Source organism: Xyrauchen texanus, chromosome 6 (genome assembly GCF_025860055.1).
Source record: "Xyrauchen texanus isolate HMW12.3.18 chromosome 6, RBS_HiC_50CHRs, whole genome shotgun sequence".
Classification (NCBI taxonomy): domain Eukaryota; kingdom Metazoa; phylum Chordata; class Actinopteri; order Cypriniformes; family Catostomidae; genus Xyrauchen; species Xyrauchen texanus.
This window is the reverse complement of record NC_068281.1, coordinates 10,955,077-10,976,760: the sequence shown is the minus strand read 5'-3', so window position 1 is coordinate 10,976,760 and position 21,684 is coordinate 10,955,077. Positions and strand designations below refer to the sequence as shown.

General features: G+C 36.0%; 1 protein-coding gene across 2 annotated transcripts; it reads right to left on the bottom strand.

Annotated features, from left to right (window-relative positions):
* Positions 1–7,953: 7,953 nt before the first annotated feature.
* Positions 7,954–19,513, bottom strand: LOC127645274 (guanylate-binding protein 1-like). Of its 2 annotated transcripts, XM_052128836.1 has the most exons (11): positions 19,363–19,513; positions 18,403–18,658; positions 16,712–16,839; positions 16,394–16,503; positions 16,109–16,308; positions 13,669–13,911; positions 13,302–13,450; positions 11,794–11,925; positions 10,022–10,234; positions 9,689–9,791; positions 7,954–8,912 (listed from the first exon to the last, which is right to left on the bottom strand). In XM_052128836.1, the coding sequence occupies exons 2-11, from the start codon at positions 18,590–18,592 to the stop codon at positions 8,518–8,520; spliced, it is 1,863 nt and encodes a 620-aa protein (XP_051984796.1). In that variant the 5' UTR covers positions 18,593–18,658; positions 19,363–19,513; the 3' UTR covers positions 7,954–8,517. The 2 variants fall into 2 exon arrangements, with proteins under 2 accessions (XP_051984796.1, XP_051984797.1); XM_052128837.1 differs by lacking the exon at positions 13,669–13,911.
* Between the last annotated feature and the right edge of the window lie 2,171 nt (positions 19,514–21,684).

Sequence of the window (21,684 nt, the reverse complement as noted above, 5' to 3'; positions counted from 1 at the left end):
TAGTGGCGAGTTAACAGCAGCAGGCGCGTCGTTAGACATGGGCATCCGGGGCTTCAGCCAAAAATTGAATTTATTGATAATTATTATTATTTTTTAATAATTTTGTATTTATTTAAAAAAATGTACCGGGTCTTTTAATCTATCCTTCGGAATCATGTATTAAAGACGATTAAAATGTGTTCAAGCAGATCAACGTTACTATGGTTACAGAATGCTTGTATTTAGAGTGCGCACCAGAGGAGAGAGCCTGAAAGAGTCATCGGTTAACTTACAGCTTTAGGGCTTGACTGTCATTGTTGTTTGTGGCTTCTGGTGGTAGCTATTATGGACATTAGACACTTTTTAAAAAGTAAAATAAGGAGTCATGAACGATACGAGGGAGGCAAGAAGAGTTATCTACTGGCGCCGTTCCCTCATCATTAAGCTCAGGTCGGTGAAGGCTCTTAAGCAAACCCTGGTCTAACTTACTAGCCCTGTAAGTTACTCACTGTGGTATTAATGCAGAACATGTACTGTATATATAAAGTACGTGGGACCTTACTATTTCGCCTATAGCTAATCCATTTTGTGAGCCATAATCCGTTTCTCGTGAGGAATGTAGATGAAGTAGCCTATACATCTGATTTGGCGATTGAAACACGATGTGTAAATTAACGTTATTCAGGGATGTAGTGGAGGCTAAACGCACATAAACGCCGTTTACGCACCTCCCAAAATTCGGAAATAGCGTTTACCCACCTCCAAAGTGGGTTTATCCACCTCTAAATTGCGTTTATCCACCTCTAAATAGATAGTTCCTAAGCCATTTTAAATTAAGCTTATGTCGTTTTAGTTTCATAATGTTCATTATTAGTTTCATAGGTTGTTAAACCTAAGACGAAGTCTTTCATTATGCGCTGCTGCCAGTGTTTCCCATGCGCGTGCATCGATATTGACTACTACCAGCTATATACAGCGTGCTGTCTTGTTGACCAATCAGCAGGAAGCAGCAGACTGCATCAAGATTCATCCGTCACTCACTAGCCCAAACGTCTCATGTAAAAATGGATATCCGGCAATTTTTTAAGCGCCGTCAAGACGGCAGTCCTCTACCTCCTGAGGCCAGCAAACGGCCTCGGCTACAATCCCAAAGTGAGTGAGCTCGGAAAACAGTACTAAACTTCATGTTTTTGAGGTTAATTTGGTTAGATTAATAGATAATTAGATTCATGTCACTGACTCAACAAGTCACCTCTACCTTTTCCCATTATCCAATGTTACAAGTAAAATTCAGGATACATTATTAATTATTTAATATTCATGTATTATTTATTTGTGTTTCTGTGAATAGCTGTTACAGTTCTACAAATAAAGCATTCTATCTTTTTACCTATCATTTAAAATGCTAAAAAAAATGCACCTGAATGCAGGAAATGAAGTGTTTAATGGCCAACATTTCCTGGGGGAGGTCCCCCAGACCCCCCATTTATATTATTATTGCTTATTATTATGTGCCTATGAGTTTCAATGCTGGAAACGCCTCTGTGTCGTCCTGCCATAGATTAAACATAACCTGTATTTAATGTATCCTGGGTTGCATTTCCTTTTATGTTGCATAGATTTTCCAGTACAAGGACATGCATCATGTGACATTATTGTTGTTGTTGATGTCAAAATCTACAGAAACTGTACTTAATATGGGCCCATTATTATCTCATTTATTACATAATATTACATATTTATACACATATTACACAGAAGGAAAGGCTCCTCATTACCATGGTTAGGTCAGTGTGCTATAGTCTTAAATAATAATAATAAATTAATGTATTTATGAAAAATAAATACTAGCTGAAACACATCTTGAAACTTTAAACGGCCACTGTTGATGTCTAATAATAATTCTAATAATTCTACCTTTAGATTATTTCATATGAAACTGAAACATTTTACTTTTACTCGTGTAAAATCCTGAAACAAATTTGTAAAGGTGATGTGTGTAATTATTAATATTTGTAACTATTTTGGTAAAGGGGCCACATTGGGCTTTAAGTAGTGCATGGGGGGGCCACATTGTAATGCTTTTGTGATACAATGTTCTGCATTGATTTGGTTTGTTGTAACTTTTAAGCCCAGAAATAGTTGTGTACTCAATTTTCTGAAGTGTATCTGTGACTAATGGGACTATTCTGCAATTGTCTAAAGTATTATATTGCTCTCAAAGATAGATACTTTTCTATCAGGCATTACAAAACTCAATAAAGGTGGAGATTATACATTTATTTTGCCATCTCTACTTCCCTGTTAATTTATTATTCAGTTTTAATAATAATAATAATAAAAAAATAAATAAATAAAATAAAAAAAAAATGTATAGAACGACTAATGTTTGTCGCAAAGCGGACGAGTTTACTCTTTTTTTTTTCTTTCTAAAACTTGTCATGATGCGTTTCTCCTCGATGGTTTTTCAACACTCAACAGAATAACACAGGCTGCATGAATATGATAAATAATTACTGCAAGAGTTACATTAACATACAGGTGCGAAGGGACTTCAACGTTTCTAAATTGCACAAATAAAAAATAATAATAAAATAAGTGAATTGTAAAGTATTTGTCTTTGTTTGAATAACTACTCAACCCTAACTTACACATTAATACTGGAAAAAGAGCCCCTTTGGTGTAAAAACACATTAAGTCATTTTACGGCGGGATTTTAAATGATGACCATTCACCGTAAATAAGGGCTCCCCCTCCCTACAAAAGCCAATTTAACCACTGGAACCATGTAGTTGTTTTCCACAAAGTTCTAAGTTGTAGTGCCCCAAATATCCTCAAATACAAAGTACGCAGAAGTCATCAATATAATTTAGTGGTGCATTATTACAGGAAATACTTCAGCCAGCCTGTTTGACTTCCGTGAAGTTGTTAGGCTACAATTGCATCATTATGAAAATTGCTTCTAAAATAAACCAGGGTAAAGAAAACACGCAAATATTCGAAAGAAACAATGAAAGACGACAATGTCGTATATTAACTGCAGACAACAACGAGAGCGCGCGATGTATAAATAAATATACGCTAGGAGAAAAGTCGGCACGCGTAAAGAGGACCCCCAAATTGTTTCACACAGACAAAACTGTTAAATGTTTATTTAAACCCACATTTTACATTTCTGAGAAAAAAATATTTATGTTACCTGCACTCTAGCTGCCATCTAAACCACCACGGACATAATTTCAACGCGTCTGCATTCTGTAGGCTACTCTACCCTCATCCAAAAGGTTAAGTTTCGTTTTGGTGTCAGAGGGATAATGTGTGTCACCGGTCATGTCTGCCCTTCCCTCATGTTGTATCATTGCTGATAGTGTAAATGGACAAGCACGTCATTTTCAATGCAGGACATTTTCTGTCATCCCACAAGAAATTACTGAGAGAAAAAAAAAAAAGAAAGAAATGAAAATATTGCACTACATTGTGGGATAATAGTGTTTCATTTGAAGTCGTCATTATGGTGTTTAGTGTTCCCTTTGGATGGGAACTTTGACTTAATTAATTCTAATACATTTTCTTCTAATTGGTGCAATTGTGATTTAGAACTCTATGTGTTGCATCGTGATGTACAGAGAAAATTATTTCAATATAATGATTGAATTTATGTCTGGTCATGATGTGTAATTGGAAGTAAAGACACACTAGCATTTTAAAGATTAAAATGAGAGTGCTCACTGATCAGCGAGTATAGACGCTGACTACTGTCATATACGGTAGCTTAATGTTTCTGCGGGAATACTGTGTCATATACGGTAACACGGGAGTTCATGGGGGTGACTTATATGTGTGGTTGTGAGACCTGTGGAAAAATATATATATATATATATATAGGCCTACATGTAAATTTAACAACAACTGGACGGAAGTATTTAATTTAATATCTCAAAGCCATATCGACAATACCCAAGCTTTTGCAAAGTGTGTCGCACTGATTTTAATATCGGACACGGTGGGGAAAATTACGTTACTCACCACATTAAATCACAACGGCACAATTTGTATTTATTTAGACTGCCTCTGCCTCCCCCAATCTGGGGAGAGAAAGGGATCAATTAAAATAAATAAATAAATAAATATATATATATATATATATATATATATATATATATATATATATATATATATATATATATATATATATATATAAATTTAGAAGCATATACAGGATGATGATGCATCGTCCAATATTGTATATTATCATTGGAAATACTGTAAATAATAGATTTGCTCATTTATGTTGTCATAGCACCAAATTAAAAAAATATCAAAAGGGGCAATTTTACCCCACTACTGGGGTAAGGAAATTGAAGACAATTTACCCCCAGGGTAAATCTGGACCCACTATCATCTGATTTTTACAGAATGTATAAAATGCATCCGATAACAAGATCACAGTAATAAGGCAGCAGTTGGTTGCAAGACACACCTTATAGGATAAGAAAACCCTAAGTGGTAATACTCAATTACAAGGCCATAACCACGTCTTGAACATTGGGGGGACCAAACCATTTTGGGGGTGGAGGATTACGGGTGTTGAGGTCAAAAATATAATGGTCTACTTTGGTCCTTTAATATAGTAAAGGTGCTGAATGCAATAATTTTCTGAATAAATGCTTGAAATTCGATAAAGGCACAAAATTAAAATAAATGTTGGTTTTAAAAGATACATGTGAATTTAAAGTACAAGACAACCACTGTGTCTGGATTTCTAGCAATGTGCCTCTTACAGTCATCTTTCCTTTCTTTTTTGTGCTGTCTCAAAGAAAAGATTAATATAATTTGAATAAATTTTTATCACTTATATCTGTAAAATGACATTACTGGTCTGACTTTTTGCTGGCAAGCAAAAAGAAAATACACAACATTTTTTACTGCCCTCAAGTTGTCCCTCACAGTTTTTTATCCCAGTAGAATTTAACACAATCTTTTCTTCAAGAATCCTAATGCTGCTCTTTTCCATACAAAAACAGTTCATACCATAAAATAGTCCATACAACACATAGCTGTTGTGTGGCCCCAGAAAGCTTGGAATATAGTGCACTTGTCTTATGGACTACTGTTATGTTGTCTTTATACTGAACCTGTAGTAGTGCTTTTTAGTATTTGTCCTTTTTGAAGCTTGACAGCTCCTGCTCACTATAAACTGTTATTCTATTGAATAGAGCAGCTTAAAATATCTATTTTTATGTTTCAAGAAAAAAACCCAGCATATGGGTTTTGAACAACATAAGGGTGAGTAAATGATTGAGTAAAAGTACATTTTCCATTTTTAGGTGAACTACTCCTTTAACTTGTGGCTCATCTTTAAAATAAAATGGTCTCTTTTAAAAGAAGACTCTCTTCATATGTATGTAGATAGATATACTGATATGTCCAGCAAGTTTGTCCAACAAAAAGCAGTCATGTCTCTACAAGGAAGAGACTTCAATGAATGGGAAAAAATTATAATCACATAAATCAGTTTTATTTGCACAGCACTTTCACAATAAATGTCTTTTCAAAGCAGCTTTACAGAAAACTCTGTAACTCTGTCAAACTGGAAATTTGAATGTTTTTGATATACTTTTAAGTGTCTACAACTAATAGTTTTATTGTATAGTTCACACACTGATGGGAAGATCTTGAACTTGATGTCCACTTATAACCTGTCCCTCCTCCAAAACTGTATCAACATAAAAATACAGAGCATAATATGAAACATTAGGGGCTGCACTGGCCAACTGTGAACTGACTTGCTAGAAAGACTTTGGCCACACTCAGTCCAATGTTTACCTCTTGGCATCGCCAAAAGACGATTCTGTTATGTACCACAGTGAAAAAAAACATTAAATGTGCCAACTGGCCCATATCGGCATGGAATGTTATAGTTTTGAGAAGAGAACTGTTCAGCCTGATGGTGGAAAAACGGCTATATGGATTACTTTTATGCTGCCTTTATGTCCTTTTTGGACCTTCTGAGTGCCAGACACCATTCACTTGCATTTTATGGACCTACAGAGCTGAAATATTCTTCTAAAAATTTTCTAAATCAGGGTGAGAAATGTAATTTATAAGAGAATTCTTGTTTTTAGGTCATGTTTATTCTGTTGGTTCATGTTTATTTTGAAAATCTAGTTCCTGTTGTCATGTCATGTGATTTCCTGGTCCCTCATGTGATCTTGTCATGTGTTTCCCCTGTTCATGTGTCTTGTTTTCATTTGTTAGTTTGATTACTTTGTTATTAGTCTTGTCTTTTCATTGGTTTATGTTCATTTAGTTTTGTTATCTTGTGTATAGTTTAGTCTTGTCATTGGTCATCTTTGTCATGTGTTCTCCCATGTCCAAGCATTTAAGCCCTCATGTTTTCCATCGTCCTTGGTCAGATATTGTGTATATAACTTTGTTGTATCCAGTCCAGTCTAGTTTAGTTTAGTCATGTTTTATTTGTCAAGTCTTTAGTCAAGTCATTTCAAGTCTAGTCTAGTTGTTCATGGTTATGTTTTGATTCATATTTTTAGTCAAGGTTTTTGGATATCACATTTTGGAAATAAACTGCACTTGGGTTCATCACTTTGCCATCATCTCTTTGTCTGCCTGTCATTGCCTGCCAGCATCATTACAATCCCTTTAAAAGCCGAGTATATTTACTTCAATGCAAGCACAAGCATTTGTGAGGTGATCATTACTAAACTAAACTTTTCAATATTTATTATTTAATTTATTGTATTTCCTTTCAATTTATTCATACAATCTGTGACTCCTAATGTAAACTTTATTGGGGACTTCAGAAAAGCTATTTGTGAACACAGTTTCCTATTCTCAAACTTTAATATTACACCCCCCCCCCAGGGGGGTAAGACACCCCAGACCTTTATGTAGTTGCATATCAATATTGTAACTATTGTTTAAAGCTTTAACCAGTGATTAAAACTAGTTATTAAAAGCATGTGCAGTTATGAATTTAAACATTTAATTTTATATTTAATCCATTGACCAACCTGAAATAGAGACCAACAAAGCAAGTAGAGAAAACGTTAAGAGTTAAGGTATGACAATATATTGATTTTACCTATTAATCTGTGCTGATAGTTGCTTTTTGGAAATATCCATGCAAGTAGTTTTAATCTGGTGAATATTGGCTATAATAATAAGAGTAATAAATACTTAAATACCTTTTACAATGCTCTAAATATAGAGAATTGTAAAGGAGCCAATTCACCATCATTCCAAAACAAGAGTCGAGAAATAAGTAAGTGTATTCCGGGCTTGTTTATAGTTAAAAGTCCTGCATATGCACCAAATCTTCATATTTTTATGTCTTATATTGGGATTTTGGTTGTACAATAAACTTCATCTGAGGTTTAGTATATTTTGGACTTTTGTAGACTCTAAGTCTCAGCCTGTCATAGTAAGGAATGTCTAAAAAAAAGTTTAACATTATATACAGTAGATCAATTTTAAAAACGTAATCTATTAAAAGCCTTTTCCACTTCCTAAGTTCTCACTATCAGCAAATAAAAATTGGTCAATCTCTATTTTAGAGTTTAGAATACAACATAAACAATGGCAATATGGTGAGAGTGGTGGTGGCGTAGTGGGCTAAAGCACATAACTGTTAATCAGAAGGTTGCTGGTTTGATCCCCACAGTCACCACCATTGTGTCCTTGAGCAAGGCACTTAACTCCAGGTTGCTCTGGGGCGATTGTCCCTGTAATAAGGGCACTGTAAGTCACTTTGGATAAAAGCTTCTGCCAAATGTAAATATGGCAGTATACTTGAACACACACACTTTTATGTTGCTTTTATGTCCTTTTTGGACCTTCTGAGTTCCAGGCACCATTCACTTGCATTTTATGGACCTACAGAGCTGTATACTTGAACACACACACACACACTTTTAAGACAGCAATTAATAACTGAGTTTAATGTAAAAAGGCGTTTATTTACTTTTTCTGAGAACATACAGAATCAAAATGATGGTTTACAACTTGCACTGATATACAGATATTTTATTTTAATTTCTGGTATTTTTCATTTCATAGGATTTGCGATGAAGCACACTATCGGGTAGCCTACTGAAAGTCTTTCCAACATGCTGAATAGTTTAAAAAGTTAAGGCTTGGTGCTAATATTTTAGTACATAAAATCAAGTTATCAAATCAAATGTCACAACTTAATATGAGCACTTGAATTGGTCAGCAAGAATGACTACTATCTGAAATTGCATTGTAATGATGAGAACTTATAATGTTTCTGACTTGGACATAAGCAAACTCTACTAAAGGCCTAATCTCCGCAACAATACAATACATAGAAGACTATTTCAAAACAGCAAAAATCATGTTTAATTAATTTCACATAATCTAATGAATACTCATGAGATTAGCCTTCACAGTTTAACAACAAGCACGTCTGGGCAACACCCTCAACTGTCTCTTTCCCACACATTTATAAATGAATGAAATGGGATGTAACAATGTTTTGCATTTTTTATTCATGGTTCATTATTTTAGTCCCTTCATCATCACTCTGTGAGTGAGAAAGCTGGGAATCAATTGTGCTGCAGTGCTGATAAGAGGCATTAAAACTCCCTTAAAAAAGCCACCAGAACTGCTCTCTTTCTGTTCCGCTTTAAGATTCCTGATCTCTTCATCAAGAAAACCAGCTTTCTCCTTAAAGCCTTTGTTTAGCAGCTCTTCCTGCTCCTTCAGTTTGCTCTCCAGAGCTCGGTCCATCTCCTGCTGTTGCTGCTGCATCTCAAAGCTAAACTTCTCCTCCATCTGCCTCATTCTGTCCTCCTGCCGCTCCTTCTCCACCTCCATTATTCGTTCACTCTCAATTCGTTTCTCTTCCTCTTCTTTACACCGCTGTTCCATCAGAGCTGCCTTTTCTTTTTCCTCTGACCATTCAGCCAAGATAAAAATGAAGAAAAATAATATTTAAAACAAAATGTATGCATTGGTCAAATATATTTCTATGACTTATGGTATTATTATTTTTGGTAGAAGACATATTCATAATTTATAATCAGTTAAGAAAGCTTATTCATTTCAATAATTAATGTTTCTGTAATCATTTATCTATACATTCATGTTATCGATGAACTTGTTAATATTTAAAATGTATACAGAAATATCAAGGATTTATTTTATTATTATGCTAAATAAGATGTCCATAGTTACTTTGTTACTTCTGAGAGATGTTTATGCCTCCTTTGACATTGTGTAGCAGAGATACAAGAACAGATGTCTTTGCCAATTTGCCATGTTTTGCTCTGTGTTATAGTTTATGATCTGATCCCATACAAACCTGCAGCTGGGGTGTTTTTATGTACCTCTTCCTTGACCTATTCGACCGAACCACACATTTCTCACACTGTGGCACAATAGGTTTCAAAATATGTTTAAAAAAAGTGGTGAAAGTTGTCTTTTTATAAAATGCACTCTGCCTATTTTAAGGGATTTCACACACATATAAAGGTCTAAAAGAGCTTTCGAGTTCACTTCGCATTTTTCCATCATAAAAGCAGATCCTCGTCTGTTGGTTTGCATGAATCCAACAAGAACGAAATACAAATACATTAGAATTCAATAAGGATCAACATATTCATGTATCTTCTCCCGTGGGGTGAGTAAAACACTGACTACCACCCCTGGATTCATAATAAATATTTACCTTGAATCTTTCTGTCATTTTCAGTGAGTTTTTTATCAGTGAGAAGGATGCTGTTTGCTTCAGCTCCCCGCTCCTTCAAAAACTCATTCAGCACGGCCTCCGCCTGCACACAAAAAGATATCTTAGAAACACTTAAACAAAGATACAAGCATCCACTCTAACGTGTTTATCTATCATGGTGGTCTGTGGAATGATAAACCAAACCCTAAACCTAACTCTTACAGAAGCCTTTCTGCATTTTTAGACGGGAAGCCATTTTTTAATGGATCCCCACACAAATGCATACACTAACAAACACAATCTCACAAAAACAAACACGGTGAATGTCCTCACCCTGACTCCTTTGTTGGGCTCACTGCGGTATTCTGCAACGGCGGCGTCTCGGTCCCTGCAGTAAAGTTCGTATCCTCCAGGCTGACTGTACAATCCATTCTGCATCTGTTCACTCATCTCAGAGAACAAATTCTTCAGCAGGTCTCCACACTTTTTCTCTGATGTCTTTTCATTCTTGTCTATCAGGTCGATATAGTTCGTATCTATGGCTTCCTGTAATCATACACATGTAAATCGTATCTACACACTGTCTTTGTATGTCTGTGTGCATGTCTACAAGTTAATGGACCCTATTTTAATTTACAATGCCATAAGTGCAAAGAAGTGGGCATGGCCATTAATTATTGGTATTTTCATGTAAGCATGCCCCAAGTCTCGGCACAAGTAGGTTTGGTGAAATCGCCCACGAAACACGCAATTGGGTTGGATCAAGTACAATTGAATTTTGAGGTTCTTCTCTGGGATTTCCACCATCTGCATCCTATTATATATAGTCCATATATAATATAGTCCACGAACTCTGGGCATATTTCTATGACAGTGACGCTCCTTTTATACACATAGAAAATGTGACTCTCTTCTGAATTTGTACGCTCAGTTAAATTAAAGGGAATATAAGTATTAATAATTTTCATCTACTGCTAGTATTAACAGTGATTGTATCGGCATGCACTTCACTTCTACCAGTCGATTTGGATTTTAAAAAGTATGTATTCAAAAAAATAAACCAAAAATATTTATAAATTCAAATGACACTTTAAACAAAACGAAAATATAATCAAAATAATAAAGTGGTAAAAATAATACCAAACCCAAACATTTTAGTCCATCCTTCTTCCACTGGCCCCTTTTGCAGTGATTTAAAAATCAATCTCAACAACAGGTGGAAAATTACTAGTTTATTACTACTTATTATTAAATCATAAATCCAATTGTAAATATACAATAATACTAATACATATGACATTACAATTAAAATAATAATAAAAATAACTGAAAAAAATAAACCATGACCTCAAAAAGTTGAAAACAAATCTCAAGTGATTACCCCTGAAAAATGTTGATATCCAGGGACATTATTTGATGTTCTGTACTTTCCTAATTTGGACATGAACTTTATTTCCACCTGCTGGTGGAATCTCCAAACTGCAAATGCAGGAACTGAATTAAGAGGTGGTATTGAAACGTCTTAGAGCAAAGACCTGTTTCTCAGAAAAATAGCAAATTGCACTTTGCACCGCTTCATTTACATACAATACACCCACAATTTATGCGCATACACCAACAATAGCGCAAACACTCCCACCCATGCTCATTTGCGAGTTCACAAAATTGTACTTAGAATTAGCGTTCTCATGAAAATTTAATAAGACGTTTGTGCACTCACGAAAATAGAACCCAATTGGTTTTATTGTTGATTAATTTAGTTTAATTTGTTGGTAGAACCTCATATATGTGTACACAATGTAATCAAGTTTGAAATTATGATCATGTCTAGAGACTGCAATTGCAAGATGTACAGGAGTTATAATCTGGTCCAGTTAAAACCAATTGGATTACTCCAGAATACATGGATTAAACCTCTGGAGTTTTATGGATTATGTTTCTGCTGCATTTATGTGCTTTTTGCAGCTTTAAAGTTTTCATTACATTTCACTTACATTGCATGGACGTACAAAGCTGAGATATTCCTCTAAAAATCTTTGTGTTGTTGTCTTTGCAGAAAAAATTACAAGTGTGTGTGTGTGTGTGTGTGTGTATTTGAAACTCACCATCAGATTTCCAAGGTACTCTCCTTTATCATCTTTAAAGGAACATTTCATGAACTCCGAGGTGGCCAAACTGCTAAACTTCTGGTGCTCCGCAGTAAGATCAGTCACATTTACTGGGAACTTACTCTTCACCTGCAAAACACATGTAAACACATTTCATTTACATGGTGTTTACTGTATGTGAGTGCTTTCAGTAAATGACTGCAGCAATTTGATTGGTGTCTAGCTAATAGTAGTGCACAGTGAAAGGGAAGGTTTTAACTGATGAGTTGAAATAACTCCAACATGGTCTTGGATTAAAAAAAAAATAACCTATATAACAATAATGTATATAAAGTTTTATTTATATAGTGTCCCTTTTATTTATACATAGTAAACCCAAAGTTGCTTCATGCTCAATGCATACACTGCAAACTAAACAATAGGCTGGTTATGCATAAGTGTCTACTGAAAACTGAATAAAGAAGATTATAGGTCTTTTGCTACCATAATACTTCCCAAATGACAATTGTATTGCTCAGAGGTTGCTCTTTCAAAGCTCGGGAGTCTTAATGGAGTTCTCACTTGTCTGGAACAGACCAGCATAACAAATGTCATAGGATGGAGCCCAACAACATGTTAGCACAGTGGGAAGAGTTGTTTTTTTTCGGGAGGGTTGTTTTGTCTCTTGTATGTCTGTTGTGAATGAAGCCCTACAACTAATTGCCCTGTGTGGGATTAATAATTTTGTAAACTTGAAATAAACATTTCTAGGAGTACAATGGGGAAATCACTTACTGTGAGAAATATGAAATTGTACATGCTGTTCTGCTCCATGTGTGTGTGTTTGTGCTTCTGACCTTCCATGTGTGTTCAGTTGACCCCAGATGCAGGCTGCAGTGAGCACGATAGTGAGTCAGTATATTTAGCATCTGCTGACCATTTTTCTTTTCCTCTTTATCATGTTCTGCATACTTATTTCTGTGATCTGATTAAGGTCACACCCGTCCACAAAGTCAACCGTAACGTAATCACGCTGGAACATCTGTATATGGCCTCTACACCCATTTTCTCCCCCTAGACCCTAGGCCTTGTTACTGCTTTTCCATTGGCTGTTTATTGTCTCATGAAAATATAAATGACTTGACGGCTCTAATAAACATTGAATAGATTGAATACAGACCGAGTGTGTGTGTGTCATTCTTTCTATTTCCTTCGCGAAGTCTACAGAGACTCAGACTCATGACTGCACTTCACTGGGCACGAACATAGGTAGACGGGACCGGGGGAATTGGAGATCGCGACCAGATCCAAAATATTCCTTCTGCTTATACAGTGCATGTAAACAGGAACGCTGTTTTCTCACAATAAGCCTCTTTCTGGTGTCCATGTAAATCTATAGAATTGTCAATTTAAACTTTTTGTAAAAAATAAAAAAAACCTGGGAAAGTTTAAAGCTGTTTTAGATAAATAGGTGTCATTTATTGAGTAACAGCATAGACTTCATTCTATTTCGGAATGTGTCTTACCTCTTCCATCCCACTCTGATATATTTTTAAGGCTTCTTGAACAGCAGCCTGGTTCTCTAGATTTGCCAGAGCAACCACGGCATTGTCCAGACAGGGCACACGACCACTGCTGATTGTATCCACATAATTCTGAACCAAATGACCCAGTCCTAAAAGCACACAAAAACATACAATTGCTCATTTAATTAGGTCAATCGATTGATCAATTCAGTAGATTGTGTGATTAGATTTACATTAGCTCAATTCAAATCTTGTTAAAATTGTGATGTTCTCATGACGAGCTTAAAAAGCCTCTTTAATGAACAGGCTTTTGTATTTAAACACAAACCTCTCAATGACTCTTCATTTACTATAGTAAAACACTCACTTCTTCCAGTAACTCTGTGTCCTCCTTTCAGTGTTTTCACAGCACTCTTGACAAACATGTAGTCACAGAAATGGCCTGTGACCTCAAGAAATTCTGGCAGTAGGTCCTGTTCTTGTAGAGTTTCTAAGCGTGTCATTTTTTCTGGTGAGGTTGGAGATGGGAAAACGAAACACTTCCGGGTAGGGAAATAATTACGGATGCATTGTCTGGGCAGGTTGTAGTCACTGATTTTCTTACTTACACCTAAATTAGGTGTTCAGGAGGAAATCACACATTGTTATGAAATCATTTGCTCTTCAGTCACAATTCATTTACATTCAATGAATTGTGTATATATATATATATATATATATATATATATATATATATATATATATATATAAACTCAGCAAAAAAAAGAAATACCCTCTCACTTTCAACTGCTTTTATTTTTTTATTATTTAACATGTTGTGGCAGGGCGGACACATACGGTCCCTTATAAGGTTGCACAATCCTCCGAAGTCGGCCTTTATCCCTCTCAGAGGCTTGATTAGCCGGATAAGGGACCGGGTGTGTAGAATCACGACCCAGCCCGCCCTCCCACACATGTGGAAATATTTGTATGAATATAAAAAGATTCAACAACCAAGATATAAACTGAACAAGTTTCGCTGACATGTGACTAACAGAAATGGAATAATGTGTCCCTGATCAAAAGGGGGTCAAAATCAAAAGTAACAGTCAGTATCTGGTGTGGCCACCAGCTGCATTAAGTACTGCAGTGCATCTCCTCCTCATGGACTGCACCAGATTTGCCAGTTCTTGCTGTGAGATGTTACCCCTCTTCCACCAAGGCACTTGCAAGTTCCCGGACATTTCTGGGGGGAATGGCCCTAGCCCTCACCCTCCAATCCAACTTGTCCCAGATGTGCTCAATGGGATTGAGAGTCGGGCTCTTTGCTGGCCATGGCAGAACACTGACATTCCTGCCTTGCAGGAAATCACGGACAGAATGAGCAGTATGGCTGGTGGCATTGTCATGCTGGAGGGTCATGTCAGGATGAGCCTGCAGGAAGGGTACCACATGAGGGAGGAGGATATCTTCCCTGTAATGCACAGCATTGAGATTGCCTGCAATGACGATAAGCTCAGTCTGATAATTCTGTGACACACCGCCCCAGACCACGATGGACCCTCCACATCCAAATCGATCCCGCTCCCGAGTACAGGCCTTGGTGAAAACTAACTCCTTTGTTGATAAACGAGAGTCCCACTATCACCCCTGGTGATACAAAACCACGACTGGTCAGTGAAGAGCACTTTTTTCCATTCCTGTCTGGTCCAGCGAAGGTGGGTTTGTGCCCATAGGCAACGTTGTTGCCGGTGATGTCTGGTAAGGACCTGCCTTACAACAGGACTACAAGCCCTCAGTCCAGCCTCTCTCAGCCTATTGTGGACAGTCTGAGCACTGATGGAGGAATTGTGTGTTCCTGGTGTAACTCAGGCAGTTGTTGTTGCCATCCTCTACCTGTCCCGCAGGTGTGATATTCGGATGGACCGATCCTGTGCAGGTGTTGTTACACGTGGTCTACCACTGCGAGGACGATCAGTTTCCCTGTAGTGCTGTCTTAGGCGTCTTACAGTACGGACATTGCAATTTATTGCCCTGGCCACATCTGCAGTCCTCGTGCCTTTTTTTTTTTTTTTTTTGTACAGGAAACTGTTCAGTCTGAATGGCTCCTTGTGTCATTTATTTCTATTTCTTATGGCTTTATGAATATTTTTCAGACTGCCTAAGCAAATGTAACATTATTTGACACAACTTTGTATGCCAAGATGACTGTGTCGTCAACCCCTGTTCTGCGACAGAATTTTTGTTTTTGAAAATCGGTTGTTTTCCAATAACTGACATTACTGGAAAGTGGTCAGAAGTACAGAAACATTTCAAAAGTTAAACAGTACTATCACTGTGTATAAAATAAACTTGCCTTCCCAAAGGTTATGATTTTCAGCAAACAACAACAAAGTATGATCTCTTCCTCACACAAATCTATTGAATGGTCTCACAGGATCAAATTAACTGTTTTTATGTTATTTTTCACAAGCACCACTTTTGTTCTATGTAACAGAGCAGCTGGAACATTCTGCTAAATATCTCCTTTTGTGTTTTTAAGAAGAAAAACATCATACCATGATGACCAAATAAAAAAAATTGAATATATTGTATGATTTACATATTTGCATTTTATAACAAAGCTCCATCAAATTTAATTGAGTAACCTTTAATAAAATACAACAAAAACTAAATATTTGAAAGTTTTATAAATTAAAATGTTTTAACCATCACACAATTCAATTGGATGGAATTCTGTTACACAATTGAAATACATTAATGAGGCTCAAATATTTTTGGGAGTGTACTCAGAAAACAGCAGGATCAAGTAATCTTGCCTAAAATACCTTTCTTCAGCTGGAGGGCAAAGTCAAGGTACTCGTCCTCTGATACTTTCTTTCTATCTATTTCCAAATCCAAGGTGAAATCTCTCACGACCCAGACAAATGATGGAAAAAAGCGCACAAACTGAGAATCCCCTTCCTCCTCTTCTGCTGCTTCTGATGGAGATCTGATCTTGATCTGCTCAGCAAGTTCAGTAACGTAGCTGCAGCACATTAAGAAACAACAACATCTTATGAAGTATGCGTATATGTGAAAGAGGGTCATGCATGTGACAGGCTAAAGGATACTGCAGCTGTTCCAGTGCATTGTTATCAATGGTGCCACGACTGTTGTACACCAGAGTGCTGCTAAGCAAAACAGCCAGACAGAAGATCCATCCGTCATTCTTGGAGTCTCCCTGAAACACACAGCTCAATGTCTTCAGATAAAACAGCTTAATATTCCACAACATACAACAATTTATCAAACACAAAGCGAATCCACTCGTTGGATCACACCACGGCATGATTTAAACATCTACTGCAGATGCTGCATAACTAAACAGACAAATATTTTATTTTTTAAATACTGTGGATACCGTGATGCAGTGAACATAGTGCACTCACCTTGTTCACATCACCCAGTCCTTCTGTGTCCAGCAGCACCAGAGTTTGTCCTTCTATTAAGGGGTGAGGCACACACCACATCCAAATGCCTTTGGTCTTTGACTCAATAGTGTTTCCGAGAGCAAAGCCTGAGACAATTGCATTGCCATTTACCAGCATTAGTATAATATACACCAAAATATACCAAACATATATCAAAATTGTGTCTTTAGTACAATATCAGCCTCTGGTACCAGGGTATTGATACTAAAATGATACCTTGGACAACAAATAAATGGGCAAAATGAGGGAAAGGCCAAACAAATAATTGTGCCTTGCCTAAAATGAGCAAATTCATTGCATCCTTTCAAAAGTATTGCAAAGAAACTAAACCCACATTAAAGGGATAGTTCAACCAAAAATAACAATTCTCTCATCATTTACTCACCCTCATGTCATCCCAGTTGTGTATGATTTCTTTCTTCTGCAGAACACAAATTATGATTTTTAGAAGAGTATCTTAGCTCTGTAGGCCCTCAAAAATGCAAGTGAATGGATGCCAAAATGTTGACGCTCCAAAAAGCACATAAAGGCAATATAAAAGTAATCCATATGACTCCAATGTTTTAATTCATATCTTCAGAAGTAATATTATAGGTGCGGGTGAGAAACAGATCAATATTTAAGTAAATTTTTGCTAGAAGTTCTTCCCCCTGCCCAGTAGGGAGCAGTATGCATGAAGAATGTGAAAGTGATATGTTTCTCACCCACACCTATCATGTCGCTTCTGAAGACGTTGGTTTGAACACAGGAGACTTACAGATTACTTAATGCTGACTCGTGTGATTTTTGGAGCTTCAAAATTTTGGCACAAATTCACTTGTATGGACAAAAAGATACATTTGTCTAAAAACCTTCATTTGAGTTCAGTAAATGAAAGAATTTACATTTTTGGGTGAACTACCCATTTACATAACCTAAATAAACTACATAACTAACTACATTACATAAACTACTATACAAATGTATTATTAACACCTTGCGTATGTGTAGGATGACATTTTTATGCACTACTTTACAGGACAGGGTAAATTGCAACTTACAACTGTTCTGTAGTCTGTAGTCTGTTCTGTAGCGCTTTGTGAATTTTCAAGACAAAAAAAATCTCCTCTGACAAGTTAGTCTTTTATTATTATTTACGCTTCTTTTCACCTAAACTGCAGAACTGTGCTTAGCGATAGTGGTAGGGATTTTCATTCATTAGTGACTCAAGTCTTTTGAATCTGTGCACCAAAACGATTAGATGAGTTCAGTGACCATTTCTGCAAATTATGTCTTTGCGACAGAAGGAGGTGACAATTGAGCATCTTATACGTGTTTTGAGGAGTCATTTCACGACCAAGATAATTCTGCTTATCCTTCATTAAAATCTCCTAATCTACAAAACTACTAAAAGATTTTAGCAAACTGTTTAAACATCATAAGCATTTTCCCCACAAATTAAAACAGAGCATATAGGCCTATCTATAAAAAAAAAGTTTAATTAACGTCCTTGTGTCAGCAGTAGGCTACGTTGTTTTCCCGGCTCGAGAGGCAAAAACTGGCCAACAATAGCATCGGTTCGGATCCCAACTATTAATATGGATAATTTTTAATGGCCTAACCCTAATATATACTACATATGATAAGAGAGTTTCAGCAGTTAATCTCACCTGACTGTTGTCTTGCCAAACGATTCATAAGGTATGATTTCCCTGTACGGTAGAGTCCCACCACAGACACCACCACCACCGGCTCATTGATCCTACTCAGGAACTCAATGGTGTCTTTACAGACGCAGAGCGATCCATTCACATTCTCCACCAAACACATGGGCCGTGGCATTGTTGTGGCTTTGGACATGCTGGCTCTTTAAGTCTTTCTGTTTGAGTCAAATCAGGTTGATTTTGCTTCCTTGTTGAAGATTGCCTGTGGGAAAATGTTTCTGGAATGATTGCGAGCTATCAGAAGAAAAATGGGCAAAGTTTATTGTCACAAAAATTGAAAACTAATTGATCACGATGGGTATATAAATTATATTTGTTTTCTCTTTTATCTTCACTTTTTGCAATGTTGTTAACTGAATGTCTGTTAATGTTTCTCATGGTCATTATACAGGTGCAAATTATTGTCCAGAGTCTTTTAAATCCTTAAAGCAAGACCAAAATTTTCAATTGTAACTCCTCCTAAAGCTTTCAAGCTACATCCACCAAATTTGGCACAAACCATCAGACCGTTCTGACACAGATTTCTACGTCTTTTACAACAAACTAATTGGATTTACAGTTTTCCCGTAACGGACCATTTGAAATCTGCAAAATCCCATAGACAGAGGCTTTCTAAATCCCTTTATGAGATCATTTTCTAGCTTAAATTCACTGGACACTACTCAGTGTTTGAACCCAGTGTGTGTTTGTTTTCATGCATTGCATGTTACTGCGCTAATTTTTAATTTTAAGTAAATCAAGTTAATACCAGTCACATTGCAAAGTCTGTGGAGTACAAATGTACAAACTTCAAAGGAGTACAAATGTTAATAAGGAAAAACATGAGTGCACCTTTACAATTTTTATCATCGAGGCTTAGACTCATTTATGTCGCATTTTAATACTAATTGAAACGAAATACCTTACCGACACTGTCTCGCTCTCGAATCCCGAATCTGATGGTGCAAACGGGGCGCTGGCCTTATAAATCACGAAGAGGGCGTGGACGGGGTTTCCTCCGTGTCCGCCCATATATTTTCATAGGAGTTTCCCCACTGAGCTGAGCTCATTTTTAACAAACAAGCGACTTCTGGGAAACTGGTTCAGTGAAACTTTCACTTTCACTTTGGTGACTATGGAGCCAGAAATATGCCAAAACAATTTGAATTTGAATTGTGTAAATTTGAATGATAGACTTTTGAATTTGAATTATAAGTGTGATTTTTGCCAAATGTAATATTACGTTGTATTTTAAATAGGTTTGAATTAGAATTTTTTAAACTCCAATCCTGGACATTTCATATTTACGGAAGAGGATTAGGGCCATCTCGAGAATAAAGTCATTATAATGCGAGATTAAACTCGTTAAATTTCGAGAAAAAAGTCGAAATACAATCTTGAGAATAAACTCATTAAATATCGAGAATAAAGTCATTATAATGCGAGATTAAACTCATTAAATATCGAGAATAAAGTCATTGTGTTTCGAGAAAAAACTCGTTAAATTTAATCTCGCATTATAATTACTTTATTCTCGATATTTAATGAGTTTATTCTCAAGATTGTATTTCGACTTTTTTATCGAAATTTAACAAGTTTAATCTCGCATTATAATGACTTTAATCTCGATATTTAATGAGTTTATTCTCAAGATTGTATTTCGACTTTTTTCTCGAAATTTAACGAGTTTAATCTCGCATTATAATGACTTTAATCTCGAGATGTTTTTTTTATTATTATTATTGCTTGGCCCTAATCCTCTTCCGTACTCTTCCGTACATATTTAACCAAATTGAATTATTTATTTATTTTTATGGCACAATTTTATAAATATGGATTTTCAAACAGCAATTTTTTGGTTCTGAATTCTTACACTGTAAATATCCCGTTTTAAAAAATACAGCTTCAAGTTTTCAAGATGAAGAAGAAATTCAGAACACCAAATTCAATATTCTAAAATTACAGAATATACAGAAATTCAGATCTACAGAAAGTGGGTCAGAGTTCAAGCTTCCGTGTTCCACAGGGAAGAGTAGAGGGTCTCGGAAAAGTCGAACGGGGCATTTTGGCCAATTACAGGTCGAAGTGCAATAATTCTCTGGCGCGAGCGTGATTCAAAAGTTCGCAATTCTGACCATGAAGTGGTTCTTAAACTTTTATGATTTATATTTTTATGGTTAGTACGTTAGCACATTCTCAGCACATGAGACATTTGTCTAAGCGGTCTCTGGTATTTGTTTTAGTATAAAGTAGCCTATATTTAGTATGAAAGTGATTCGTATGCAACAGGCATAACATATAACTCAATAATGAATGTAATTCTGCTTCATTCTGCGATCGGAATCCACATCAGATCCAAGTCGGATGTTATTTCAAACACTTGTTGGTGTTTGTATGTGCGTTTTGGGCTCAGGGCATGAAACATCACGAATGATCATTCAGATGTGTATGATTTGAAATGATGAATACAATTATGAAACAGTAAAAAGGCTTATACATTTTTACATTGTTATTATTAACAATAATCAACATTACCCAAAATCGAACCTTTTTATGCTGCTTGTTTAAACTTAGCCCTATATTGCAGCTTTGAAGATTTACGACAAGAACACGTGAAATGTTCCGTTTAAAGTGATTCTGACAGTCAAACTAAAAATAAATGGCACAATGAACATCAATTAGGGTTTAGAACATTGATAGGTCATTGCAACGAATTTGTAAATTTTGATGTAATTATGCAAAAAGGTTAGCCAGTGATTTTATCACACTTAAAACATTTACATTTTACATTTATTCATTTGGCAGACGCTTTTATCCAAAGCGACTTACAAAAGAGGAAGAACATCAGCGAATCATCTTAGGGAGACAGTGGTACAAAAAGTGCCATATTACAAAGTTTCACTATCATCATAATAGTATACAAAACAGATTTAAGTGCAACAAGAAATGTAAATATATATATATTTTTTTTAAATATATAACACATATATTTACATATTGTGGCTAAAAGTTTGAAACAGTATGTAATTCAACTTTTACAGATTGGCCTCCATTCACTTCCATTTTAGGTACCTCACTGTAACCCAGAATTTTGCTATTCTTTTTAAAGGAGGGACAAGTAAAAATAATTATTTGTGGGAATTAATATAATGCCCTATGGCTTTGGTGTGTCACTTTCAAGCTTTAAAAAGGACTCCAAATTATTGTGTCATATTCCAAGTCTTCTGAAGGCATGTGATTTTTTTTGGT